Source organism: Bufo gargarizans, chromosome 9 (assembly GCF_014858855.1).
Source record: "Bufo gargarizans isolate SCDJY-AF-19 chromosome 9, ASM1485885v1, whole genome shotgun sequence".
NCBI lineage: Eukaryota > Metazoa > Chordata > Amphibia > Anura > Bufonidae > Bufo > Bufo gargarizans.
Genome location: NC_058088.1, coordinates 189,711,554 through 189,733,814, shown reverse-complemented (window position 1 = coordinate 189,733,814; position 22,261 = coordinate 189,711,554). Strand labels below are relative to the sequence as shown.

The window sequence follows — 22,261 nt, the reverse complement described above, 5'->3', positions numbered from 1 at the left end:
GTCAGGCCCAGCGGACCCCAGATGGTCTTCAGATCCGCCGGTGTGCGGACCGTGAGCTGCCTGCCATTCTTCAAAATGGCTAGGCCAAATGGGTATAGCCACCGGAACTGTGTGGCAGATGCTTTCAAGGCCTCTAGTAGTGGCTTGAGTATGCGCCGCTTAGCCAGCGTGGTGGGCGCTAGGTCTTGGAAGAACAATATGGCAGAATCCGCATACCTCAGGTCTTCAGCTTCCCTGCCGGATCGGAGTATGTCCGCGGTATCCACAAAACTTAGCAGACCGCAGATCACATCGCGCGGTGGGTCCGATGGTTTCGGCTTAGGCCGTAGAGCGCGGTGGATGCGCTCCACCACCACTGTGGCGGCCCGGTCCGGGCCTAGTAGCTGGGCGAAAAGTTCAGACGCCACCTTGCGAAGGGCCTCGTGCGCAATGGATTCCGGCAGGCCTCTGATTCTCAGGTTCCGGCGTCTGCTCCGGTTTTCCTGGTCTTCTATCCGAAGTAAGGCCTCGTTAATCATATCTCGGTGCGCCTGTAGAGCCTGGCAGGTCTTTCCTTCATGCAGGAGGATCGCTTCTTGTGAGGTCTCCAGCGCCAACACTCTGTGGCCTAGGCCCCGGAGGTCCTCTTTAATGTCCTCTAAATCCCTCTTCAGGGGAGCCAGAGCCGCGTCCAGTAGCTCCTTAAGAACCTCCTTAGATAAATTTGAACGCCTCCGCGGCAGTCTGCAAACCGATGCCTCCGATGCGCTTCCCGCTTCAGACGGGTCTTCAGCGTCTGATGGCTGCGGCGCTCGCGGCGCCATTTTGGAGCTTTCGGCGGGACGCAGTTTCGCCTGCTTTGTGAGGTACTGCTCCATATCAGGTTGCTTCGAACGAGCGGGTGTCAGCTCCAGATGTTCCCTGGGTCGGTCTTTGCCTGTTTTCCCCATTAGTGAGCGCTTTTATAGCATATAAAGGGGTTTAATCACCAGCAGAAGTGAGGAGCTCAGGAAGCTGCTGCCATTCAGCTTCAAGGTCAAGCTCCGCCCCCATAGTAGTTATATTCTTGTACATAGGAGCAGTATTATAGTAGTTATATTCTTGTACATAGGAGCAGTATTATAGTAGTTATATTCTTGTACATAGGAGCAGTATTATAGTAGTTATATTCTTGTACATAGGAGCAGTATTATAGTAGTTATATTCTTGTACATAGGAGCAGTATTATAGTAGTTATATTCTTGTACATAGGAGCAGTATTATAGTAGTTATATTCTTGTACATAGGAGCAGTATTATAGTAGTTATATTCTTGTACATAGGAGCAGTATTATAGTAGTTATATTCTTGTACATAGGAGCAGTATTATAGTAGTTATATTCTTGTACATAGGAGGCAGTATTATAGTAGTTATATTCTTGTACATAGGAGCAGTATTATAGTAGTTATATTCTTGTACATAGGAGCAGTATTATAGTAGTTATATTCTTGTACATAGGAGCAGTATTATAGTAGTTATATTCTTGTACATAGGAGCAGTATTATAGTAGTTATATTCTTGTACATAGGAGCAGTATTATAGTAGTTATATTCTTGTACATAGGAGCAGTATTATAGTAGTTATATTCTTGTACATAGGAGCAGTATTATAGTAGTTATATTCTTGTACATAGGAGCAGTATTATAGTAGTTATATTCTTGTACATAGGAGCAGTATTATAGTAGTTATATTCTTGTACATAGGAGCAGTATTATAGTAGTTATATTCTTGTACATAGGAGCAGTATTATAGTAGTTATATTCTTGTACATAGGAGCAGTATTATAGTAGTTATATTCTTGTACATAGGAGCAGTATTATAGTAGTTATATTCTTGTACATAGGAGCAGTATAGTATATTCTGTACATAGGAGCAGTATTATAGTAGTTATATTCTTGTACATAGGAGCAGTATTATAGTAGTTATATTCTTGTACATAGGAGCAGTATTATAGTAGTTATATTCTTGTACATAGGAGCAGTATTATAGTAGTTATATTCTTGTACATAGGAGCAGTATTATAGTAGTTATATTCTTGTACATAGGAGCAGTATTATAGTAGTTATATTCTTGTACATAGGAGCAGTATTATAGTAGTTATATTCTTGTACATAGGAGCAGTATTATAGTAGTTATATTCTTGTACATAGGAGCAGTATTATAGTAGTTATATTCTTGTACATAGGAGCAGTATTATAGTAGTTATATTCTTGTACATAGGAGCAGTATTATAGTAGTTATATTCTTGTACATAGGAGCAGTATTATAGTAGTTATATTCTTGTACATAGGAGCAGTATTATAGTAGTTATATTCTTGTACATAGGAGGCAGTATTATAGTAGTTATATTCTTGTACATAGGAGCAGTATTATAGTAGTTATATTCTTGTACATAGGAGCAGTATTATAGTAGTTATATTCTTGTACATAGGAGCAGTATTATAGTAGTTATATTCTTGTACATAGGAGCAGTATTATAGTAGTTATATTCTTGTACATAGGAGCAGTATTATAGTAGTTATATTCTTGTACATAGGAGCAGTATTATAGTAGTTATATTCTTGTACATAGGAGCAGTATTATAGTAGTTATATTCTTGTACATAGGAGCAGTATTATAGTAGTTATATTCTTGTACATAGGAGCAGTATTATAGTAGTTATATTCTTGTACATAGGAGCAGTATTATAGTAGTTATATTCTTGTACATAGGAGCAGTATTATAGTAGTTATATTCTTGTACATAGGAGCAGTATTATAGTAGTTATATTCTTGTACATAGGAGCAGTATTATAGTAGTTATATTCTTGTACATAGGAGCAGTATTATAGTAGTTATATTCTTGTACATAGGAGCAGTATTATAGTAGTTATATTCTTGTACATAGGAGCAGTATTATAGTAGTTATATTCTTGTACATAGGAGCAGTATTATAGTAGTTATATTCTTGTACATAGGAGCAGTATTATAGTAGTTATATTCTTGTACATAGGAGCAGTATTATAGTAGTTATATTCTTGTACATAGGAGCAGTATTATAGTAGTTATATTCTTGTACATAGGAGGCAGTATTATAGTAGTTATATTCTTGTACATAGGAGCAGTATTATAGTAGTTATATTCTTGTACATAGGAGCAGTATTATAGTAGTTATATTCTTGTACATAGGAGCAGTATTATAGTAGTTATATTCTTGTACATAGGAGCAGTATTATAGTAGTTATATTCTTGTACATAGGAGCAGTATTATAGTAGTTATATTCTTGTACATAGGAGCAGTATTATAGTAGTTATATTCTTGTACATAGGAGCAGTATTATAGTAGTTATATTCTTGTACATAGGAGCAGTATTATAGTAGTTATATTCTTGTACATAGGAGGCAGTATTATAGTAGTTATATTCTTGTACATAGGAGCAGTATTATAGTAGTTATATTCTTGTACATAGGAGGCAGTATTATAGTAGTTATATTCTTGTACATAGGAGCAGTATTATAGTAGTTATATTCTTGTACATAGGAGGCAGTATTATAGTAGTTATATTCTTGTACATAGGAGCAGTATTATAGTAGTTATATTCTTGTACATAGGAGCAGTATTATAGTAGTTATATTCTTGTACATAGGAGCAGTATTATAGTAGTTATATTCTTGTACATAGGAGCAGTATTATAGTAGTTATATTCTTGTACATAGGAGCAGTATTATAGTAGTTATATTCTTGTACATAGGAGCAGTATTATAGTAGTTATATTCTTGTACATAGGAGCAGTATTATAGTAGTTATATTCTTGTACATAGGAGCAGTATTATAGTAGTTATATTCTTGTACATAGGAGCAGTATTATAGTAGTTATATTCTTGTACATAGGAGGCAGTATTATAGTAGTTATATTCTTGTACATAGGAGGCAGTATTATAGTAGTTATATTCTTGTACATAGGAGCAGTATTATAGTAGTTATATTCTTGTACATAGGAGCAGTATTATAGTAGTTATATTCTTGTACATAGGAGCAGTATTATAGTAGTTATATTCTTGTACATAGGAGCAGTATTATAGTAGTTATATTCTTGTACATAGGAGGCAGTATTATAGTAGTTATATTCTTGTACATAGGAGCAGTATTATAGTAGTTATATTCTTGTACATAGGAGCAGTATTATAGTAGTTATATTCTTGTACATAGGAGCAGTATTATAGTAGTTATATTCTTGTACATAGGAGCAGTATTATAGTAGTTATATTCTTGTACATAGGAGGCAGTATTATAGTAGTTATATTCCTTGTACATAGGAGCAGTATTATAGTAGTTATATTCTTGTACATAGGAGCAGTATTATAGTAGTTATATTCTGTACATAGGAGGCAGTATTATAGTAGTTATATTCTTGTACATAGGAGGCAGTATTATAGTAGTTATATTCTTGTACATAGGAGCAGTATTATAGTAGTTATATTCTTGTACATAGGAGCAGTATTATAGTAGTTATATTCTTGTACATAGGAGCAGTATTATAGTAGTTATATTCTTGTACATAGGAGGCAGTATTATAGTAGTTATATTCTTGTACATAGGAGGCAGTATTATAGTAGTTATATTCTTGTACATAGGAGCAGTATTATAGTAGTTATATTCTTGTACATAGGAGCAGTATTATAGTAGTTATATTCTTGTACATAGGAGCAGTATTATAGTAGTTATATTCTTGTACATAGGAGCAGTATTATAGTAGTTATATTCTTGTACATAGCAGCAGTATTATAGTAGTTATATTCTTGTACATAGGAGCAGTATTATAGTAGTTATATTCTTGTACATAGGAGCAGTATTATAGTAGTTATATTCTTGTACATAGGAGGCAGTATTATAGTAGTTATATTCTTGTACATAGGAGGCAGTATTATAGTAGTTATATTCTTGTACATAGGAGCAGTATTATAGTAGTTATATTCTTGTACATAGGAGGCAGTATTATAGTAGTTATATTCTTGTACATAGGAGCAGTATTATAGTAGTTATATTCTTGTACATAGGAGGCAGTATTATAGTAGTTATATTCTTGTATATAGGAGCAGTATTATAGTAGTTATATTCTTGTACATAGGAGCAGTATTATAGTAGTTATATTCTTGTACATAGGAGGCAGTATTATAGTAGTTATATTCTTGTATATAGGAGCAGTATTATAGTAGTTATATTCTTGTACATAGGAGGCAGTATTATAGCAGTTATAGTCTTGTACATAGGAGGCAGTATTATAGTAGTTATATTCTTGTACATAGGGGCAGTATTATAGTAGTTATATTCTTGTACATAGGGGCAGTATTATAGTAGTTATATTCTTGTACATAGGAGGCAGTATTATAGTAGTTATATTCTTGTACATAGGAGCAGTATTATAGTAGTTATATTCTTGTACATAGGGGCAGTACATAGGAGGCAGTATTATAGCAGTTATATTCTTGTACATAGGAACAGTATTATAGTAGTTATATTCTTGTATATAGGAGCAGTATTATAGTAGTTATATTCTTGTACATAGGAGGCAGTATTATAGCAGTTATAGTCTTGTACATAGGAGGCAGTATTATAGTATTTATATTATTGTACATAGGGGCAGTATTATAGTAGTTATATTCTTGTACATAGGAGCAGTATTATAGTAGTTATATTCTTGTACATAGGAACAGTATTATAGTAGTTATATTCTTGTACATAGGAGCAGTATTATAGTAGTTATATTCTTGTACATAGGAGCAGTATTATAGTAGTTATATTCTGGTACATAGGAGCAGTATTATAGTAGTTATATTCCTGTACATAGGAGCAGTATTATAGTAGTTATATTCTTGTACATAGGAGCAGTATTACAGTAGTTATATTCATGTACATAGGAGGCAGTATTATAGTAGTTATATTCTTGTACATAGGAGGCAGTATTATAGTAGTTATGTTCTTGTACATAGGAGCAGTATTATAGTAGTTATATTCTTGTACATAGGAGGCAGTATTATAGTAGTTATATTCTTGTACATAGGAGCAGTATTATAGTAGTTATATTCTTGTATATAGGAGGCAGTATTATAGTAGTTATATTCTTGTATATAGGAGCAGTATTATAGTAGTTATATTCTTGTACATAGGAGCAGTATTATAGTAGTTATATTCTTGTACATAGGAGGCAGTATTATAGTAGTTATATTCTTGTATATAGGAGCAGTATTATAGTAGTTATATTCTTGTACATAGGAGGCAGTATTATAGCAGTTATAGTCTTGTACATAGGAGGCAGTATTATAGTAGTTATATTCTTGTACATAGGAGGCAGTATTATAGTAGTTATATTCTTTGTCAATTGTCTTTTTATTGAAAAGCATCAAGAAAAAGGAGCAACATCCAGTGATGAATAAACAAATGCAGTACATACAGTCTTAGTTGCAGATGACAAGTGCATTGACAATATACATAAGGCATATGCAGGATGTACATTCCATGTCTGGTTCAGCAATAACAGCAATTGACAGTCAAAGTGCAACCTGAGGTAGGCGTGTTAAACACGAACCGATAGGGGGCGAGAGGGGGGGGGGGGTAGGGGAAGGAAGGGGGTACAGAGTGTCCTTAGAACTGGACAGATACGGTCTCTGGCTATTGAGATATATGTAGATGAATCCAAAGATAGAAGGGCATATGGCGTCTTTCGTTCCTACTAATGTGTCTAACACCACTACAGGGCTCGCATAGATTTGTGGCCAGTCATCAGTCGCTAAGATGCTGAAGTACCATTCGCCTGCCTATAAGCAACCCAGGGGGCCCATAACTTCATGTGCCTCTCGTGGGATCTAAGCTCCCATCCCGCCAGTTCCTCCATACGGTGTATTTGGTCCAATTTATTTAGCCACTGGGAGATTGTGGGGGGATCTAAACTCAGCCACTTTTGGGGTATGAGTAAACGTGCAGCCTGGATCAGGTGAGTAGGGAGTTTGTTCTTTGACGGCGATAGGTCCTTTGTGGGGAGCCACAAAAGAACCAGTTGGGGGGTTAGTGTCAGGCTAATGTTTAGCATTTCATTAATAATCCGGGAGACATTGTCCCAATAACCTCTAATTTTAGGGCAGGACCAGAAAATGTGTAGAAGAGTGCCACTCTCCTCCCCACACCTCCAGCACTTGTCATGGTCACTTAGGCCACTAAGAAATAGTTGTTTGGGGGTAAGGTACCACTGTGTGAGGACCTTATATGAATGCTCTTGGATCTTCACACAACGCGAGAAGCCATGCGAGTGCGCATGCATGCGGAGAATGTCCGTCTCAGAGAAAGTAGTCTGAAGATCAGAGGCCCATAGTATTTATATTCTTGTACATAGGGGCATTATTATAGTAGTTATATTCTTGTACATAGGAGCAGTATTATAGTAGTTATATTCCTGTACATAGGAGCAGTGTTATAGTAGTTATATTCTTGTACATAGGAGCAGTATTATAGTAGTTATACTCTTGTACATAGGAGCAGTATTATAGTAGTTATATTCTTGTACATAGGAGCAGTATTATAGTAGTTATATTCTTGTACATAGGACAGTATTATAGTAGTTATATTCTTGTACATAGGAGCAGTATTATAGTAGTTATATTCTTGTACATAGGAGGCAGTATTATAGTAGTTATATTCTTGTACATAGGAGGCAGTATTATAGTAGTTATATTCTTGTACATAGGAGGCAGTATTATAGTAGTTATATTCTTGTACATAGGAGCAGTATTATAGTAGTTATATTCTTGTACATAGGAGCAGTATTATAGTAGTTATATTCTTGTACATAGGAGCAGTATTATAGTAGTTATATTCTTGTACATAGGAGCAGTATTATAGTAGTTATATTCTTGTACATAGGAGCAGTATTATAGTAGTTATATTCTTGTACATAGGAGGCAGGATTATAGTAGTTATATTCTTGTACATAGGAGACAGTATTATAGTAGTTATATTCTTGTACATAGGAGCAGTATTATAGTAGTTATATTCTTGTACATAGGAGCAGTATTATAGTAGTTATATTCTTGTACATAGGAGCAGTATTATAGTAGTTCTATTCTTGTACATAGGAGCAGTATTATAGTAGTTATATTCTTGTACATAGGAGGCAGTATTATAGTAGTTATATTCTTGTACATAGAGGCAGTATTATAGTAGTTATATTCTTGTACATAGGAGCAGTATTATAGTAGTTATATTCTTGTACATAGGAGGCAGTATTATAGTAGTTATATTCTTGTACATAGGAGGCAGTATTATAGTAGTTATATTCTTGTACATAGAGGCCAGTATATAGTAGTTATATTCTTGTACATAGGAGCAGTATTATAGTAGTTATATTCTTGTACATAGGAGCAGTATTATAGTAGTTATATTCTTGTACATAGGAGGCAGTATTATAGTAGTTATATTCTTGTACATAGGAGGCAGTATTATAGTAGTTATATTCTTGTACATAGGAGCAGTATTATAGTAGTTATATTCTTGTACATAGGAGCAGTATTATAGTAGTTATATTCTTGTACATAGGAGGCAGTATTATAGTAGTTATATTCTTGTACATAGGAGCAGTATTATAGTAGTTATATTCTTGTACATAGGAGCAGTATTATAGTAGTTATATTCTTGTACATAGGAGCAGTATTATAGTAGTTATATTCTTGTACATAGGAGCAGTATTATAGTAGTTATATTCTTGTACATAGGAGCAGTATTATAGTAGTTATATTCTTGTACATAGGAGCAGTATTATAGTAGTTATATTCTTGTACATAGGAGCAGTATTATAGTAGTTATATTCTTGTACATAGGAGCAGTATTATAGTAGTTATATTCTTGTACATAGGAGCAGTATTATAGTAGTTATATTCTTGTACATAGGAGCAGTATTATAGTAGTTATATTCTTGTACATAGGAGCAGTATTATAGTAGTTATATTCTTGTACATAGGAGCAGTATTATAGTAGTTATATTCTTGTACATAGGAGCAGTATTATAGTAGTTATATTCTTGTACATAGGAGCAGTATTATAGTAGTTATATTCTTGTACATAGGAGCAGTATTATAGTAGTTATATTCTTGTACATAGGAGCAGTATTATAGTAGTTATATTCTTGTACATAGGACAGTATTATAGTAGTTATATTCTTGTACATAGGAGCAGTATTATAGTAGTTATATTCTTGTACATAGGAGGCAGTATTATAGTAGTTATATTCTTGTACATAGCAGTATTATAGTAGTTATATTCTTGTACATAGGAACAGTATTATAGTAGTTATATTTTTGTACATAGGGGCAGTATTATAGTAGTTATATTCCTGTACATAGGAGCAGTATTATAGTAGTTATATTCTTGTACATAGGAGCAGTATTATAGCAGTTATATTCTTGTACATAGGAGCAGTATTATAGTAGTTATATTCTTGTATATAGGAGCAGTATTATAGTAGTTATAGTCTTGTACATAGGAGGCAGTATTATAGTAGTTATATTCTTGTACATAGGAGGCAGTATTATAGTAGTTATATTCTTGTACATAGGGGCAGTATTATAGTAGTTATATTCTTGTACATAGGGGCAGTATTATAGTAGTTATATTCTTGTACATAGGAGGCAGTATTATAGTAGTTATATTCTTGTACATAGGAGCAGTATTATAGTAGTTATTTCTCGCCCAATTTCCTTGGGGGACACAGAAGACCTTGGGTATAGCTCATCTCCATAGGAGGCGTGACACTAAGTGAGAACTGTTAAGCCCCTCCTCCACAGCTATACCCTCAGCCTGGAGAGAGAGACTGCCAGTTTTTTGCTTAGTGTCCAAGGAGGCAAGACACTCCCTGCTCTGCAGGGCTGTTTTTCTCCTGTTTGGTTTTTTAGTTTTGATTTTTGCTTTGTTTTTTTCTTCAGATCATCAGGGACAACAGAGACGCACTAGACCTCTCTGTTTCTCCCGGGGTCGAGCTGCGCCAGTGCCGGTCATCCGCACTGCTGCCTCCCCCACAGAAGGCAAGGTGGACCAGGGCAGCCCAGCTCTCCTGCATCCCGCCAGCGCAAGGGTCGTCCGCACGCCAAGTCCCTCTTCCAGCGTCCTGCCACTACAGTGCCAGTAGCTGAAGGGGCGACCCTGCTGGAACGGACCGAGGGTGAAGACGGCTGTGGTAAGAGAAAGGCTTCTCCAGCCCTACGTTCCCCTCAGTCCCTCCCCGGTCTCCTGCGTGCTGGACCCCCATACTGGTCCCTGCTGGACCTAGGCTGGCCCCTGAGCTTCCCAATAATCATATAGCCCCACACCACCACCATACTGGTGACCGCGGGGCGACTATACACTGCCCCTCCATAGGGCATTGCACATGGAGGAGTTCTGCTTTAGGGCCGGAGACCCGCTCCTAGCTGCCCCTGACACAGGGGTTATGCCGGCCCTCCCCCTTACGGTCGCAGATTAAGTGCAGGGGGCCCGCGGACACTAAGCAAAAAACTGGCAGTCTCTCTCTCCAGGCTGAGGGTATAGCTGTGGAGGAGGGGCTTAACAGTTCTCACTTAGTGTCACGCCTCCTATGGAGATGAGCTATACCCAAGGTCTTCTGTGTCCCCCAAGGAAAGAGCGAGAAAGAGATTTTATTTCAAGACACGGAGGCTCATATTTGCTTAACTCTTTCTTTACTGGAATTTAGCAGCAAAGACAATTGAAGAAAAAATCATAAGAGTAACCATGGTAACAAGTCCACTCCCCCACAACCCCTATATAAGGAGCCTCTCTGGCTGGACACTTCCTCTTTCTTTGCTGCTCCAGCTCAGATAAGTGGTTAAAATTTTTATACTGATTGGCTTCTTAGTTTTTCTCCTTATATGTTTTGAGGGTTGTATATTGAGATTTCTTATTAGATATTTATTTCTGCCCCAGTTCCTTCTTGGGGTGGTTTGGTTTTTTCCCCTTTTTTATATTCTGTGCCATATTCACTTCTATCTTTTGTTTATTCTGTTTCCCACTTGTAAGGGTTAATGGTTCCTTTTTATTGTTTTCCCCGTTCACGCCTGCGGACGCCCGGCTAGTTTCCCGCTGTTCCGGTGTCCCGTTTTCACTAGCGTAACTAGTGGTCTCTCGGCCATTTTGTCTGGTCCCCTTCTTTCCCCCCCATTCCTTCTTCCTTACCTGTACCTTCCCGCTTCGTTTTCCCGGGCTTCGGCGTCTCGGATCTCGTCTGACGAGATTCTCGGGCGCCATCTTAGATTTTTACTTCAGGCGCCGAGATCTCGCGCTGCTTAGCGAGATTCTCGGGCGCCATCTTTCTCCTCCCTGTCTCCTCATTGGAGCCTCAGGGTGAAGGGGAGGTGTCTTATCCCTGCGCTCATCGTCAGATCTGTGTAGTGGTGCGCTCTGTCTAGTTGTGCGATTCTTCTTTACAGTCGTCTTCAGTCCCAGTGCTTTTTCCATCTGTTGGGGTGACCTACTCCTCAGGTATTTCTATCATGTCTATGGTCCCTGTGTCCCCGGCCAGCTCTGTTCAGGTGAGACGCCCTAGTCATATTTCACCTTCCCCCCCTCAGAGGGTTAATGATGTCCCAGTTCAGGAGATGCAGGCTGCTAACCTGCAACAGTCTATATCTGATGCTATAGTAGCTGCTATGGGATCTGTTTCGGTGTCCCTATCTGAAACTATATCCCAGGCTATAAGGGCTCAAACTAATCCTGTAATGCCTCCTCCTGCCTCCAGAACACATGTGAATGTGGGCTCTGGCCCATCCAATGAATGCGCGCTCAGACCGCGTAAAAGAGCTAATCCGCGCCCGGCAGAAAGGGCACGATCATGGAAAACCGCCCGGTCTTTACCGGAGCTGGTTTCTGATTCAGACGCAGAGTCTGTTGAGGAGGCTTATGATGATTACCCCCACCATTCTGGGGAGGATGATTTGATAGATGTGGCAGTTGATCCTGCTATTGAGGAGGACCCGTCTAAATTAACGGGGACCGATGTAGACCCTCTAGAGTCCGGCAAGGACACCATTCTGGATCCCATGGGTGACCCCCTGTTTAATCCGGACCAGTTACACCATCCTAGATCCTCTGAATGGCTTCCCGCCACTCACGTGGCGCAGTATCTGGAAGCAAGGATCCGTACTCCCCTCTCCAAAGAAGCTCGCAGCAAGCTTCGGGCGGAATGCCCACGACCCCTGATTCCCCACAGGATTTGTGAAACGCCTAGCGTAGACCCTAAGGTGGTTCAATTTTTGGCTAAAACAGGGTTCAACCCGCGTAAGGGGTTGGATTCAGCATTGAAGGCTTGTCAAGACAAGTTGCTAGATATGACCGGGCCACTGGCCAAAATTTTTGACTTAGCCGAGTCGGCTAAAGCAGCGGGCACACAGGTGGACCCTGAAGACCTCAGTGGTTGGGCCCAAAGGGCTATTTGTTTGGCAGGCAATGTCAATACCTCAATTGCTATTGAAAGGAGGAAGGCAATTCTAATGAAAATTGAACCTAAATTAGCAAATCTATCCCTGTCAGAATCCGGGAAAGAGGCGCAAGGCCTCCTATTTGGAGATCCCTTCATAAAGGAGTTGGGGAAGTATGTTGGCGCCTTTACGGCTCTCGATAAGGCGCAGAACTCCATGCGCCGCGTCTTTCAGACGCGTTTTTCCTCCAGGGCCGGCAATCCTAGGGGCCGATTGTCCGGCCGCTCCAACTTTCAGCCCAGAGGTACGGGCCGTGGCTCCTTCAATTACCGACAGTCGCTGCAGGACTCCAGGTACCAACCTACCTTCTTTCCGTCCCGCGGAGGTCCTTCCCGTTCCAGAAGTTTCCGAGGCACTCCTGGGTCACGACGCCCATATGGTAAGTCTTCCTTGTGTGTCGTATCCGATGTCCCAGCAGGTTGGGGGAAGACTCCGTCACTTTTCCCATGTGTGGTCAAGGATCACCTCAGACCAGTGGGTCCTTTCTACGGTCCGGGGTTTTACCATCGAGCTGGTTTCCACCCCAAAGGACCTTCCCACTATTGCATGGGGTCCGATCTCGGACCAAACACTCTTAAATACAGAACTGTCATCCCTTCTATTCAAAGGAGCCATAGAATTATCTCCCGATCCTCTCTCAGGGGTACTAAGCAGTATATTCCTAGTACAGAAGAAGGGTGGCCAGTACCGGCCTGTCATAAATCTCAAACATTTGAATGTCTTCGTTCGGTACAGACATTTCAAAATGGAGGGCATCCATCTTCTCAGGGATTTGCTACTTCCAGGAGACTGGTTCGTCAAACTGGATTTGAAGGATGCATACCTAACGGTCCCAATAGCTCCTCCGTCTCGAAATCTCCTTCAGTTCTTATGGAAAGGCCAAACATGGCAGTTTACGTGCCTTCCGTTTGGCCTATCATCCGCCCCGTGGTGTTTTACGAAGATCATGAAACCAGTAGTGGCTTGGCTCAGGGCGAGAGGGGTGCGTCTAATTATTTATTTGGACGACATCCTGATCATGGCCCAGAATCCTCCCATTCTGTTATATCATTTAGAAATGGCCAAATCCCTTCTTCAGGGGTTGGGATTCCTTCTCAATCTAGAGAAGTCCTGTCTGGTACCAGCCACCACCATAGAGTTTCTAGGTTTTACCATAAATTCTTTGGACCAATCACTCAGTCTGCCCTTAGCCAAGGTCAAATCGATCCGCAAGGAGATTCGTCATGCTCTTTTGCTCCCACAGTTATCGCTCCGGCACCTGGCTCGCCTGATCGGTCTTCTCACTTCCTCCATTCAGGCGATATTCCCAGCTCCCCTTCATTATCGTGCTCTACAGAGACTGAAAATTGCTCACCTGAGAGCAGGGGCTTCATACTCAGACACGCTGGTCTTAGATACGGAGACCAGAGACGAATTAGTGTGGTGGATTCACAATTTGTCGGTATGGAATGGCCGGGCTATATTCGGCCCACATCCGGATCTGGTTATCGAGTCCGATGCCAGTCTGATGGGGTGGGGAGCACACTGTCAGGGAATATCCACGGGTGGAGCGTGGTCTCAAGAAGAGGCTCATCTGCACATCAATGCCCTCGAGCTCTTGGCAGGGTCTTTCGCGATCCGCAGCTTTGCACAGGGTTCTGTTCGGGCGTGTATTCGCCTACGTATGGACAATGTATCGGCTGTCCGGTACGTGAACTGCCTAGGGGGGACTCGATCCAGGGTTTTGTCTTATCTGGCCAAAGACTTCTGGGAGTTTTGTCTTTCCAGGGGAATTTCGGTGGTAGCGGAATACATTCCAGGTCTCCACAACACGTTGGCCGACTGGAGTTCTCGTTGCATTTCGGACTCCAGCGATTGGAAGTTGGATACGAGGGTCTTCCGAGATATTTTATCTCTTTGGGGCCCATGTTGCATCGATTTGTTCGCATCACGCCTGAACGCACAACTGCCCAGGTACTTCAGTTGGCGTCCGGACCCACAAGCAGAGGCCGTAGACGCTTTCCTCCAGAACTGGGGGGGCTCCCTCCACTATGCTTTTCCCCCATTCGCTCTCATCCCTCGTGTACTCGCTCAGGTTCGTCGCCAGCAGGCACAGTTGGTACTGTTAGTTCCCTTCTGGCAAACACAATCGTGGTTTCCTCAGTTACTGAACCTTCTCACGGAGGAACCTCGGATTCTGCCGTCTTTCCCGCAGCTTTTGCTCGACCCTTATGGTCGCCATCACCCGCTTTTGCTAGACGGATCTCTACAGCTCCTAGCCTGTCGGGTCTCAGGGGTCCCTGGGACCCTTCAGAATTTTCAGCGGCAACCAGACAGCTTTTGGAGTCAGCTTGGGCTCCAGGCACTAGACGGGCCTATCAGGCGGCTTGGAACGTATGGGTTCGTTGGTGCGATCCACGGGACTTGGATTCCCTGCAAGCCCCTGTAGGCGCTATTCTTCAGTTTCTCACTTCTCTCTTTGAGGCGGGTAAAGCATACCGTACCTTAAATGTATACCGCTCAGCTATTTCTGCTAGACATTCCGGGTTTGATGGTTGCCCCGCCGGTCAACACCCTTTGATTTGTAGGCTGTTACGTGGGTCTCGTTTGTCGCGTCCTCCTAGACCGCGTTTTTCTACCACTTGGGATGTCGCGACTGTTCTCCGATTTCTGGAAGCTTGGCCCCTCAATTCTTTGTTGTCTCTTCGACAACTCTCAGCCAAGTTGGTGACCCTTCTTTGTTTGGTGTCTTGTAAACGCGTTTCGGACGTCCGGGCTTTGGACATTGACGCGCGTTATTTTACACCGCAAGGGGTTATGTTCAATATTTCTCGTCGCACTAAGACTGGCATTAAGTCGGTCACTTATCCGTCTTTTCCTTCTTCTCTGCAACTGTGTCCCGTGGCTTGTTTACGGGAGTACGAGTCTCGCACGTTATCTTTTCGCTCGCGGGATTCCCCGCAATTGTTCATATCTTTTCGTCGCCCTTTTTCCCCGGTTACCAGCGTTACGCTTTCCCGGTGGGTTAAGTGGATCCTTTCTCTTTCCGGTATTGATACCTCCATTTTCACCGCGCATTCGGTGCGGGGTGCGGCGGCTACCTCAATGTCGCTGGCAGGGGCCCGTTTGGAGGATGTCATGAAGTTGGCGGATTGGTCCCGAGTCTCTACCTTTCGGGAATTCTATTTTAGACCGGATCCGCACGTTTTTACCTCCGTGATTGCTCAGCTTTAAACTTGCAAATATGAGCCTCCGTGTCTTGAAATAAAATTAGGGATTTTACTAAGTCATGACGTAAAGTCATGATTTTATGAAAGACACGGAGGCGAGTATTTCCCGCCCGTTGCATTGCTTCTCCCTCCCTGCTGGGTTGTAGTGTTGTGTACTGTATGATATGATTTATCTGCCTGTTTTCATGCACGGAGACTAGTTAGGCTGGTGTGGTTGTTCGTACAACAACTCAGTTGGGTAGTTTACTACCATGATATTTGTTTTCTCTCTTCCCTACAGGTTGATGCACCTTGTTCGTCTATCATCTGATACTTACCTTCCAGAGGTTCCGTTTGACTGTTCCGCGGCTGAGGTTCCGGCTGTCGTTATCCGTTCCAGGGTTCAGGTTTTCGCCGTTTGAAGACTGCAAAGAAAGAGGAAGTGTCCAGCCAGAGAGGCTCCTTATATAGGGGTTGTGGGGGAGTGGACTTGTTACCATGGTTACTCTTATGATTTTTTCTTCAATTGTCTTTGCTGCTAAATTCCAGTAAAGAAAGAGTTAAGCAAATACTCGCCTCCGTGTCTTTCATAAAATCATGACTTTACGTCATGACTTAGTAAAATCCCTAATTTTACTGGTAAGTTATACAAAAATCTCGTTATTCTTGTACATAGGGGCAGTACATAGGAGGCAGTATTATAGCAGTTATATTCTTGTACATAGGAACAGTATTATAGTAGTTATATTCTTGTACATAGGGGCAGTATTATAGTCGTTATATTCTTGTACATAGGGGCAGTATTATAGTCGTTATATTCTTGTACATAGGAGCAGTATTATAGTAGTTATATTCTTGTACATAGGAGCAGTATTATAGTAGTTATATTCTTGTACATAGGAGGCAGTATTATAGTAGTTATATTCTTGTACATAGGAGGCAGTATTATAGTAGTTATATTCCTGTATATAGGAGCAGTATTATAGTAGTTATATTCTTGTACATAGGAACAGTATTATAGTAGTTATATTCTTGTACATAGGGGCAGTATTATAGTCGTTATATTCTTGTACATAGGAGCAGTATTATAGTAGTTATATTCTTGTACATAGGAGGCAGTATTATAGTAGTTATATTCTTGTACATAGGAGCAGTATTATAGTAGTTATATTCTTGTACATAGGAGGCAGTATTATAGTAGTTATATTCTTGTACATAGGAGGCAGTATTATAGTAGTTATATTCTTGTACATAGGAGCAGTATTATAGTAGTTATATTCTTGTACATAGGAACAGTATTATAGTAGTTATATTCTTGTACATAGGGGCAGTATTATAGTAGTTATATTCCTGTACATAGGAGCAGTATTATAGTAGTTATATTCTTGTACATAGGAGGCAGTATTATAGTAGTTATATTCTTGTACATAGGAGCAGTATTATAGTAGTTATATTCTTGTACATAGGGGCAGTACATAGGAGCAGTATTATAGTAGTTATATTCTTGTACATAGGAACAGTATTATAGTAGTTATATTCTTGTACATAGGGGCAGTATTATAGTAGTTATATTCCTGTACATAGGAGCAGTATTATAGTAGTTATATTCTTGTACATAGGAGCAGTATTATAGTAGTTATATTCTTGTACATAGGAGCAGTATTATAGTAGTTATATTCTTGTACATAGGAGCAGTATTATAGCAGTTATATTCTTGTGCATAGGAGCAGTATTATAGTAGTTATACTCTTGTACATAGGAGGCAGTATTATAGTAGTTATATTCTTGTACATAGGAGCAGTATTATAGTAGTTATATTCTTGTACACAGGAGGCAGTATTATAGTAGTTATATTCTTGTACATAAGAGCAGTATTATAGCAGTTATATTCTTGTACATATGAGGCAGTATTATAGTAGTTATATTCTTGTACATAGGAGGCAGTATTATAGTAGTTATATTCTTGTACATAAGAGCAGTATTATAGTAGTTATATTCTTGTACATAGGAGCAGTATTATAGTAGTTATATTCTTGTACATAGGAGCAGTATTATAGTAGTTATATTCTTGTACATAGAGGCAGTATTATAGTAGTTATATTCTTGTACATAGAAGCAGTATTATAGTAGTTATATTCTTGTACATAGAAGCAGTATTATAGCAGTTATATTCTTGTACATAGGGGGTTTATTATATTGATGTGTATCAGTCGTAACCGGAGTTGCCCTTTAGCCTCTTACAATTATCTTTCCTACCTGGCTGCGATCAAATTCATCCATACTCTCCTTGACTCTTGGTGCAAAACTGGCGCCTGTACTCGAGTGATATCGAGGAATGAACCCGGTGTAACCTTCAGGTAAAATGTTGAGAATTTTAATTGATCACCCCTCCTTATTATTTTTTTTTATTAATTAACCACTAACATTTTTTCAGACTTTGGTAATGGTCGAGTTCGCTCCGTCTGAAGACTGGATGTGAGGACTCTTGGCCCCTCTGCAGTCTCCATTATATAATCTGTGTCTGGCTGTATCTCTAAAGCCCCTTCGCAATGTCAGCCAATTTTCCGGAGGACGTTTGAGGCGAGTGGGGTGACATAACTGTGCTGAAAATGTGTTATCTGTAACTCTGGCGCCATCTAGTGGCGGTGATGTGTAATTCCTATGTCAATATGTGTTTGTTTTTGTTTTTTTATTTCCTAGAGCAGTCATCCCTATTAATGCAGACCTTTGTCAGTCCTAGATTTTTGTGTCATTTTGACCATTCCTCTAGGCTTTCGGGGACAGGCAATTTTTTGGGGAAAATAATCCCCTCCCTTTCCCCACCTCTTAACACCAATGGCTACAACTGCAAAAACGACGTGCTAGTAGTTGGAATCCATAATGTCCTAGTTTCTGATGACTTACCCGGTACGGCGTTACGTTGCAGGTTTTGTGGTAGGTCTATTTTTGAATTCTTAAATGTCGATAAAGGGGATTTAAATTCTGCCTTCGGCTTCCAGTGTCTCGTGGTATAAACATCCTGGAAAGAAAACCAAAAAACTGTTTAGGGCTGATGTCTCAGAAGGGGGCGCTAGTGCTGCTTTGTCTATGTACATATCCTGCCCTCTACCTTTCTCTTCCTGCAGTTATGTCCCACCCTATTGAGAGGCTAGCTACTTCCTTCATCATTTCTGTGACCACTGATTTTTCTCTTCCTGCAGTTATGTCCCAGGTCTTTTAACTCTCACGTTGGAGAAGAAGTTAGCTACCTCCTCCATCACCGCCATGACTATTGGTCTTAGACATCATGTTTTCCCCCTATTGTTATCCAAAGTCTATTGACACTCAATTTGGAGGTGAAGTTAGCTACTTCCTCCTTCATTGCTGTGAACGTTGGTGTTAAATATCCCGTTTACCCTTTATTTTCTTGCAGTTATGTCCCAGATCCACTGACACCAGAGTTGGACGGGCAGTTAGCTACTTCCCCCATCACTGCTGTGACCATTGGTGTTAGATGTACCCTGTTTCCTTTTCTGTTCCTGCAGGTCTATTGAGGAGAAGTTAGCTAGTTCATCATTGCTGTGACCATTGATGTTTCTCAGTTATGTCCCAGGAGTAGGGATGCCTAAGTTGACTGAGAATTTAGCTTCTTCTCCATCACTGCCGTGATCATTGGTGTTAGACAAACCCTGTCTTACCTTTCTTTTCCTCTAGTTATTTGCTAGGTCTATTGAGGAGAAGTTAGCTACTTCATCATTGCCGTGACCATTGGTGTTAGCCACCCTGTTCTCTTCCTGGAGTTATGTCCCAGGTGGAGGAGAAGTTAGCTACTTCATCATTGCCGTGACCATTGGTGTTAGCCACCCTGTTCTCTTCCTGGAGTTATGTCCCAGGTGGAGGAGAAGTTAGCTACTTCATCATTGCTGTGACCATTGGTGTTAGCCACCCTGTTCTCTTCCTGGAGTTATGTCCCAGGTGGAGGAGAAGTTAGCTACTTCATCATTGCTGTGACCATTGGTGTTAGCCATCCTGTTCTCTTCCTGGAGTTATGTCCCAGGTGGAGGAGAAGTTAGCTACTTCATCATTGCTGTGACCATTGGTGTTAGCCACCCTGTTCTCTTCCTGGAGTTATGTCCCAGGTGGAGGAGAAGTTAGCTACTTCATCATTGCCGTGACCATTGGTGTTAGCCACCCTGTTCTCTTCCTGGAGTTATGTCCCAGGTGGAGGAGAAGTTAGCTACTTCATCATTGCTGTGACCATTGGTGTTAGCCACCCTGTTCTCTTCCTGGAGTTATGTCCCAGGTGGAGGAGAAGTTAGCTACTTCATCATTGCTGTGACCATTGGTGTTAGCCATCCTGTTCTCTTCCTGGAGTTATGTCCCAGGTGGAGGAGAAGTTAGCTACTTCATCATTGCTGTGACCATTGGTGTTAGCCATCCTGTTCTCTTCCTGGAGTTATGTCCCAGGTGGAGGAGAAGTTAGCTACTTCGTAATTGCTGTGACCATTGGTGTTAGCCATCCTGTTCTCTTCCTGGAGTTATGTCCCAGGTGAGGGAGAAGTTAGCTACTTCGTAATTGCTGTGACCATTGGTGTTAGCCATCCTGTTCTCTTCCTGGAGTTATGTCCCAGGTGGAGGAGAAGTTAGCTACTTCTCCAGCAATGCCATGATCATTGGTGTTCGATATCCCTTCTTACTTTACTTTCCCTGCAGTTATTTCTCGCGTCTATTGACACCCAAGTTGGAAGAGAAGTTAGCTACTTCCTTCATCACTGTCATGACCACTGAACTACACTTTTTCAATGTGTTACCCCTCAAGCCTTGTAGGGTAAATTATAGGATATTAATAATGTCAATGGCTCCGGGTCTGTCTGACTCACTGAAAAATGAGCATGTAGTAGATGAGGATTCTGCCAGGCAGAGCTCAACGAGGGCTAAGAGAGCCTTCTGTGTGGCCGGGTGACTGAGACATGAGCTTCATTACAACCAATATGGCTGGTATTACATGGCTACCTCCTGATAGAAGTCAGATTTTGTCACTTACCTCTCTGGCGTCGTGGTTGTAAGTATCTTCCACTGCACGGTTGATCTGCCGTCCGGTCACTGATGATTGGACCTCCAAAAAGTCATCAACTGCATTGGCGACCATGTGACTGAAAGAGGTGGCGTGCTGAAACTGCAGCATCGGTCGGTGACCTGCAGGGGGCGACACCCATGAAGCAATAGGATGTTTATCAGCACCATATATGGTTTAGACTATAGTATAGTCACCTGAGTAGGGTGTGAATACTATTTTTGGGGTACAGTATAAGATAGTTGGGGGTCTCACCTGCATATCCCGGTGGAATGTAAATTTTTGGTAACACAATTTCGTGATCCATCGGAAAGCTGCAGACATGTGAGCGTTGGAATTTGTGGGGTTCAGCTGCCCGCTGAGGGAGGGGATGCCTCAGGGGCGACAGCACGGAGCGGGGGCTCTTCATCACGGAGGGGTCTGTAAGGAGGTGTCTTGTGGTGCTGCCATAGGTGCCTCCAAGCTGGTAGCGAAGTTGGGGGCAAAATCCTCCATAACTGTAGTGTAAAAGAAAGCATGGACGTAGGGCGGGGCGATTTTGCCAAAAACTACCTGCACTTTCATCCGAGTTCCGTGGGTCCGAATATAGGACATGTTCGGAGCCACGGATGCGGAAAGCACACGGAGTGCTGTCCGCAACTTTGCGGCCCCATTGAAGTGAATGGGTCTGCGGCCTAACCAAACAACAGTCGTGTGTATGAGCCCTAATGCGTCATGGCGGGCTTATATGGAGGAGGAGGTGGCATTGAGGCAGGTGAAGCAGCGGGGCGGGCCAGGAGGCAGCGCGATGGCGACATTATAAAAATCGATTTGACGATTCCTTAAAAAAAACAGAATCTTCAAAGGCGAATTAATCTCCAGCCCTACATGGAAATATTTAAAGGAACACTACACTAATGCCACGGGGCAGAGCTCCGCCCCCTCTGGCCCTGCACCACTGTATCAATAGGGGCATCTCTAAAGCTGGGTCACATCCTATTCCTCCAATATTGCATAAGTTATGGCACCCATAGAAACAGATAGGCCACCCGAATGGACCCCATGTTGGTAAGAATTGTGCCTGCATGCCCCTTACCGCTTTGGGCACTTACCCGGGGATGTAGTAGGGATCAGGAGTGAACAGGCTGCTCTTGGGTTCTTGCGCCATTTTTACATTGTAACCCTGCTGGTTCCCGGGTGCAGTACAGAGAAGGGAGTAGTGGAGCTTTGTACATCTCCTGTTGCTAGGCAACCATTGTGACCCATCGGAATCCGGAGCCGGTCCATGTCTCACAGGCCTCGGGCGTCTGATGTGGGGGCAGTAAAGCATCCGACGACTCGGGGTCAACTTGGTGGGCAGTATCACACAGGATAGGATTAGATACACCGGTCAGCAGACAGTATCACACAGGATAGGATTAGATACACAGCTCAGCAGACAGTATCACACAGGATAGGATTAGATACACAGCTCAGCAGACGGTATCACACAGGATAGGATTAGATACACAGCTCAGCAGGCAGTATCACAC

The 22,261-nt window shown here is 41.4% G+C and overlaps 1 protein-coding gene across 1 annotated transcript; it reads right to left on the bottom strand.

Annotated features, from left to right (window-relative positions):
• Positions 1 to 17,926: 17,926 nt before the first annotated feature.
• Positions 17,927 to 21,301, bottom strand: FAM166A (family with sequence similarity 166 member A). The gene is made up of 4 exons (XM_044269065.1): positions 21,006 to 21,301; positions 20,721 to 20,872; positions 18,602 to 18,716; positions 17,927 to 18,048 (listed from the first exon to the last, which is right to left on the bottom strand). The coding sequence occupies exons 1-4, from the start codon at positions 21,157 to 21,159 to the stop codon at positions 17,927 to 17,929; spliced, it is 543 nt and encodes a 180-aa protein (XP_044125000.1). The 5' UTR covers positions 21,160 to 21,301.
• Positions 21,302 to 22,261: the final 960 nt, after the last annotated feature.